The sequence below is a fragment of the Cervus elaphus genome, chromosome 29 (assembly GCF_910594005.1).
Source record: "Cervus elaphus chromosome 29, mCerEla1.1, whole genome shotgun sequence".
Lineage (NCBI taxonomy): Eukaryota > Metazoa > Chordata > Mammalia > Artiodactyla > Cervidae > Cervus > Cervus elaphus.
Genome location: NC_057843.1, coordinates 12,632,577 through 12,638,576, shown reverse-complemented (window position 1 = coordinate 12,638,576; position 6,000 = coordinate 12,632,577). Strand labels below are relative to the sequence as shown.

At 36.4% G+C, this 6,000-nt stretch overlaps 1 protein-coding gene across 1 annotated transcript; it reads right to left on the bottom strand.

Moving 5' to 3' along the window:
• Window positions 1-2,526: 2,526 nt before the first annotated feature.
• On the bottom strand, window positions 2,527-3,255 carry LOC122685880 (ubiquitin-conjugating enzyme E2 D3). Its single transcript, XM_043890935.1, has one exon. The coding sequence runs from the start codon at window positions 3,042-3,044 to the stop codon at window positions 2,601-2,603; it is 444 nt and encodes a 147-aa protein (XP_043746870.1). The 5' UTR covers window positions 3,045-3,255; the 3' UTR covers window positions 2,527-2,600.
• Window positions 3,256-6,000: the final 2,745 nt, after the last annotated feature.

Genomic DNA, 6,000 nt, shown 5'->3' with positions numbered 1-6,000 from the left:
GTAGGTGAGTCTAGCTTCAGGCCTAGTTGGCGGCCATGCCTTACCTCATCCAATGACTGCTGGCCCACTGATGGGTCGAACTGGGTACCAGTATGGTTGGCTGCATGGCTGGTGGGGTCCAAGGGCTGCTGGCAGACATCCGGTGGACTGGGCTAGGTTTCAGGATGGCTTGCTGTGGGTCCCAGATGATGTACTTTAGATATTATTATTGTTATAAGTTCAGTGAAACATGGGTGGTTATTGAAGAGGGCTACTTGATTTGGTTAATATTTATAAGTTGCAAATTACTCCAAATATTTCAGATTAATTAAATTTATTCTCATCTCTTTTTTCACATTAGACTGACTTGCTAACTCTACAAATCAAGCTTAGTATTTATAGAAGCACATCCATTATTTCCAATAGAAGATGCCTTCAAAAGTAGGTGAGGGCTCTTGGAAACTATCATCTTCGTTATTCTGAAGAACCATACAATGTGTTATCATTATTGATCTTGAAATCTATTAAGGTTAACTTCAGCCCAACCAGAGTATTCAAACCTCTGAAGTGTGAAGTCTGAATAAGATTATATAGATATTCATATAAAAATATATAAGTAATTATATATGTATATATTGTACACACACACACACACACACACACACACACACAGAACCAAACCTGAGTACTACTTCATAACATACAACCTCTATTTATCTTTCCTTCTCTTTCCTAATAAGTAATATACATGCAAGAGTTCAAATCTATGTTACCCTTCCTAAGAAGAGTGAACTGACCTCATTTATTGTTTACAAAACCAAACCAACCAACCAAACAATGACAACAACAACAAAAAAAAAAACTGAGGGGCCTGGAGAGTAGACCAATGTTGCAAAGCAAGTGACTGGAAGAGGTGGAACAAGATCCCAGGTTTCCTGACACCATTTTTATTTGTTTAGACCATATTGTCTTTTTCTTCCCCTTAACCCTGAACAGGCCAAGTGAAGTCACTGAATCATAGAATCTCAGAAAGGCCTGGGCTCTTGCACTTTCCATTTCTGAAGACGTTCCTGTCATATATTTCCTAGCTGATTAGTAATGTACTGATCTTTCTAAACTTTTAAAGCAAGAGATTTATGACAAGAAAAGAAGAATAAAGAGAAGGAAGAGGACAGAGTCAAAGAAACATCACATTTATCACCTATTGCTCTATTACATTGTATATTATTTTATGTCCATTACAATATATTGCAATGTAATCATCATTGCTAAGTCACCAATGAAAGAAGCTTATACATCAAGTTTAGGGATCTGGGTCATTAACTGGTTACTTTATTTTTGATTCCTCTGTTGCATGTTACAAGGATTAATTGTGAAGATGCGGATAATTGTCATCTTCTCAAAAGACATTGGCTGAAACATGGATGGATCTAGAGAGTGTCATTCTGAGTGAAGTAAGTCAGACAGAGAAGGAGAAAATTCATATGGCATCCCTTATATGTGGAATTTTAAAAGAAATGACATAAATGAACTTACTAACAAAAGAGAAAGAGACTCACAGACATAAAGTGAACTTATGGTTGCCAGGGGAAGGGATAGTTACGGATTTCGGGAAGATTATGCACAGACTGCTGTATTTAAAATGGATAACCAACAAGGACCTATTGTATAGCACACAGAACTTTTTTCAATGTCATGTGCCAGCCTTGAAGGGAGAGGGGCTTGGGGAAGATTGTATACATGCATATGTAAGGCCAAGTCCCTTGGCTCTTCACCTAAAACTACCACAAAATTGTTAATTGGCTATATCCCAATACAAAACAAAAAGTTTAAACTGAAAAAAAAACAAAAAGGACATTGGCTGAAAGGCTCTCACTCTTTGTACTCACAGCATCCCCAAACCAAGTGTAAATGGGGTGTTCTCTGACAACAGTGTGAACACTGATATGCCCATGACTTAGCACAATGACTTTATACGCAGAGATTCTTAGATTCTACACTTTCTCTAGAATGAAAGAGTTGACCTGTATCCATATTGAGTCTTTTAAGCCTCAGAGACTTGCAAACTACTTTGCATGCATTGTTTCATTTAATCCTCAAAACAATGCTCTGATGTGGACATTATTTTCATCTCTGTGTAGTGGATGAAATTATTAGGCACAGAGCAGTAAATTACCTTTCCCCAGGTCACACAGCTAGTATATGGCAAATTCCATGATTTATACCGAAGTATTCTGCTAAATGGCAACCCATGCCAGTATTCTTGCCTGGGAAACCCCATGGACAGGGGAGCCTGGCAGGCTATAGTCCACGGGGTCACAAAGAATTGGAGACGATTAAGCGACTAACACACACACACATATATTCTGATTTTCTAGATATTCTGATTTTCTGTTTTTCTTCTTTGTCTAGGATTAGATATTAGTGTGCCTTTCCTAAACAATGACTATTTATATCTAATAGACACATACATGCTAGGATCTGTGAGATTTACCAAGACCTCATTTTAATTCATGGAAGTGACAAAGCTTGCTTGCCTAGAGTTTTTTTTTTGTTTTTTTTTTCAGTAATTTAAAGTTTATTCCAGCTATAATGCAGGTTATTCTGACTTTAAGGTAGCATCACATGGCATACTTCTGAGTCCATTCCCGAGATATTCTGTTGTACTTATCTCTGTCTGTTTTATAGATCCGTGCAATCTCTGGCACTAGGGGGTCATCTGGGTTTGGATCACATAGCAGTGAACAAATGGATAAAAGAACTTTAGAAATAGTTAAAGCAGGAGACCACTGTGATCTTAGAATATCGAGACAAATGCTGCCATTACTGTTAATATTTGGATGATAAATTCTTGTTGTAAATGCAACCTTAGGTGGTTTGAAGGGGTAGTCTGTAGGAAAATGAATTGTCAAAAAGAATACACCGCCTTGATATGGGCTGTCATTAGGTCCCATAATTGTGGCTTGCCAATGAAACATATCATCCCCAACTGGACCTGCAGAACATTGTGCTGGAGGGTCACGGGCCAAATCACTAAGTTCCTTATTAATCCGTTTCAGCGCCATAGTCTGTGCTTTTCGTCTGGCTCCTCACTATCTCGGTGTGTGCTCGAAGGTCCGGCCAAAACTCTTTGATTATCCCGACGGCTGGGAAGGATTGTCTGTTCGTCTCACACCGGCTCTGCCAGACACAGGCGCTTGGTATTGAGGAGGCGGATCTCGCGAGAACCTCGAGGCTGGTTAACAGGAGCTGTAGCGCTGCAATGACTTAAGGGCAGTTTTGTGCACTCTTCCTGGTAGGGGCCCGCCCCCAAAGCCTTGCCTAGAGTTTTAATTTAAGATCTCTGCATTAGTTATTTATTTGCTTCACTTCCTGGATTTCTCTTTTTTGTTGTTGTTGTCCACCTCTCATTGCTGCTTTCTTACTATACCTTACGTGTTTCCTGCTCACTCTCTTATACCCCTTCTATAGTAAATAAATATATATACATAAAAATATATATAAATATACACAAACATATTCATTTCAGAAAGAGAATGGTGGATAGTGACTTATGAGTCATAAACCTGCAATTAGCAAGTAATTACTTCATTATCTTCTCTTCATTTCCTTTAATTAAAACTTAATTATCTATTGAGATGTCTGTAAAATTATCATCAACTTTTCATAAATTAAGGATTTAAATCCCTGAATTTTGAATAAAGGCTTTAGAGCAATATAAATAAATAAATTTGTCACTTGGTAAAGCCAATGAAGCAGCCAGAATCAACCCTGAAAAAGCAAGTGTCTTCAGAAATATCCTTGACAAGTATATCACAACTTAAAGAACTGGCTCACGAAGACTTCATATGAATAGTTTAGAATTGTTAAATTTGTCTTCAAGTTCCAGATTCAAACAACCTTCCCCATCTCTTTTCTTATCTTAAAATGGATCTCCATCTCACATGCCAAGTGCTACATATATGGCCTTTACTATATTGAGGTTGGTTCCTTCTATGTCCATTTTTTGAAGAGTTTTAATCATAAATGGGTGCTGAATTCGTTCAAAGGCTTTTTCTGCATCTATTGAAATTATTATATTGTTTTTACTGTTCAATTTTTTAATATGGTGTATCACATTGATTGATTTGTATATATTGAAGAATCCTTGCATCCCTGGGATAAACCTAACTTGATCATGGTGTACAAGCTTTTTGATGTGTTGCTGAATTATGTTTGCTAAAGTTCTGTTGAAGATTTTTGCATCTATATTCATCACTGATATTGGCTGGTAGTCTTCTTTGTGTTGTCTTTGTCTGGTTTTGGAATCAGGGTGATGGTGGCCTCGTAGAATGAGTTTGGAAGTGTTTCTTCCTCTGCAATTTTTTGAAAGAGTTTTAGAAGGATAGCCATTAGCTTCTCTCTAAATGTTTGATAGAATTCTCCTGTGCAGCCATCTGGTCCTGGGCTTCTGTTTTTTGGGTGATTTTTTATCACGGCTTCAATTTCAGTGCTTGCAATTGGGTTGTTCATAATTTCTATTTCTTCCTGGTTCAGTCTTGGAAGACCAAACTTTTCTAAGAACCAGTCCATTTCTTTCAGGTTATCCATTTTATTGCCATATAGTTGTTCATAATAGTCTCATAATCCTTTGTATTTCTGCATTGTCTGTTATAACCTCTCCTTTTTCATTTCTAATTTTGTTGATTTGATTCTTTTTTTCTTGATGAATCTGGCTAAATGTTTGTCAATTTTGTTTATCTTCTCAAATAACCAGATTTAAGTTTTATTAATCTTTACTATTGTTTCTTTCACTGCCTTTTCAGTTATTTCTGCTCGGATCTTTATGATTTCTTTCCTTATACTAATTTTGGGGTTTTTTGTTCTTCCTTTTCCAGTTGTTTCAGGTGTAAAGTTAGGTTGTCTATTTGATGTTTTTCCTATTTCTTGAGGTAGGATTGTATTGCTATAAACTTCCCTCTTAGGACTGCTTTTGCTGCATCCCATAGGTTTTGAGTTGTTGTGTTCGCATTGTCATTTGTTTCTAGAAATTTTTTTAATTCCCTTTTGACTTCTTCAGTAACCTGTTGGTTATTTAGAAACATGTTGTTTAATCTCCCTGTGTTTGTGTTTCTTATAGTTTTTTTTTTCTTGTAATTGATATCTAGTCTCATAGTGTTGTGGTTGGAGAAGATGCTTGATATGATTTCAATTTTCTCAAATTTACAGAGGTTTGATTTGTGACCCAAGATGTGGTCTATCTTGGAGAATGTTCCATGTGCCCCTGAGAAGAAGGTGTATTCTTCTGCATTTGGATGGAATGTCCTGAAGATATCAATGAGATCCATCTCATCTAATGTATCATTTAAGACTTGTGTTTCCTTATTAATTTTCTGTTTTGATGATGTATATATTAGTGTGAGTGGGGAGTTAAAGACTCCTACTATTATTGTGTTACTGTCAATTTCTCCATTTATGTCTGTTAGTGTTTGTCTTACGTATTGAGGTGCTCCTATGTTGGGTACATAGATATTTACAATTGTTATGTCATCCTCTTGATTGATCCCTTGATCATTATGTAGTGTCCTTCCTTGTCTCTTGTAATCTCCTTTATTTTAAGGTCTATTTTGTCTGATATGAGGATTGCAACTCCAGCTTTCTTTTGCTTCCCACATGCATGGAATATATTTTTCCATCCTCTCACTTTCAGTCTATATGTGTCTTGAGGTCTGAAGTGGGTTTCTTGTAGACAGCATATATATGGGTCTTGTTTTTGTATCCATTCAGCCAGTCTGTGTCTTTTGGTTGGAGCATTTAATCCATTTACATTTGAAGTAATTATTGATATATATGTTCCTATTGTCATTTTCTTAATTGTTTGGGGTTGATTTTGGAGATCTTTTTTCTTCTTTTGTATTTCTTGATTATATAAGTCCATTTAATACTTGCTGTAAATCTTGTTTGGTGGTACTGGATTCTCTTAACTTTTGCTTGTCTGAAAAGTTTTTATTTCTCCATCAATTTTGAATGAGATCCTTTAGG

Excerpts from the sequence above, each read along its gene's own strand:
- LOC122685880 (XM_043890935.1), bottom strand. The coding sequence starts at position 3,044 with ATGGCGCTGAAACGGATTAATAAGGAACTTAGTGATTTGGCCCGTGAC.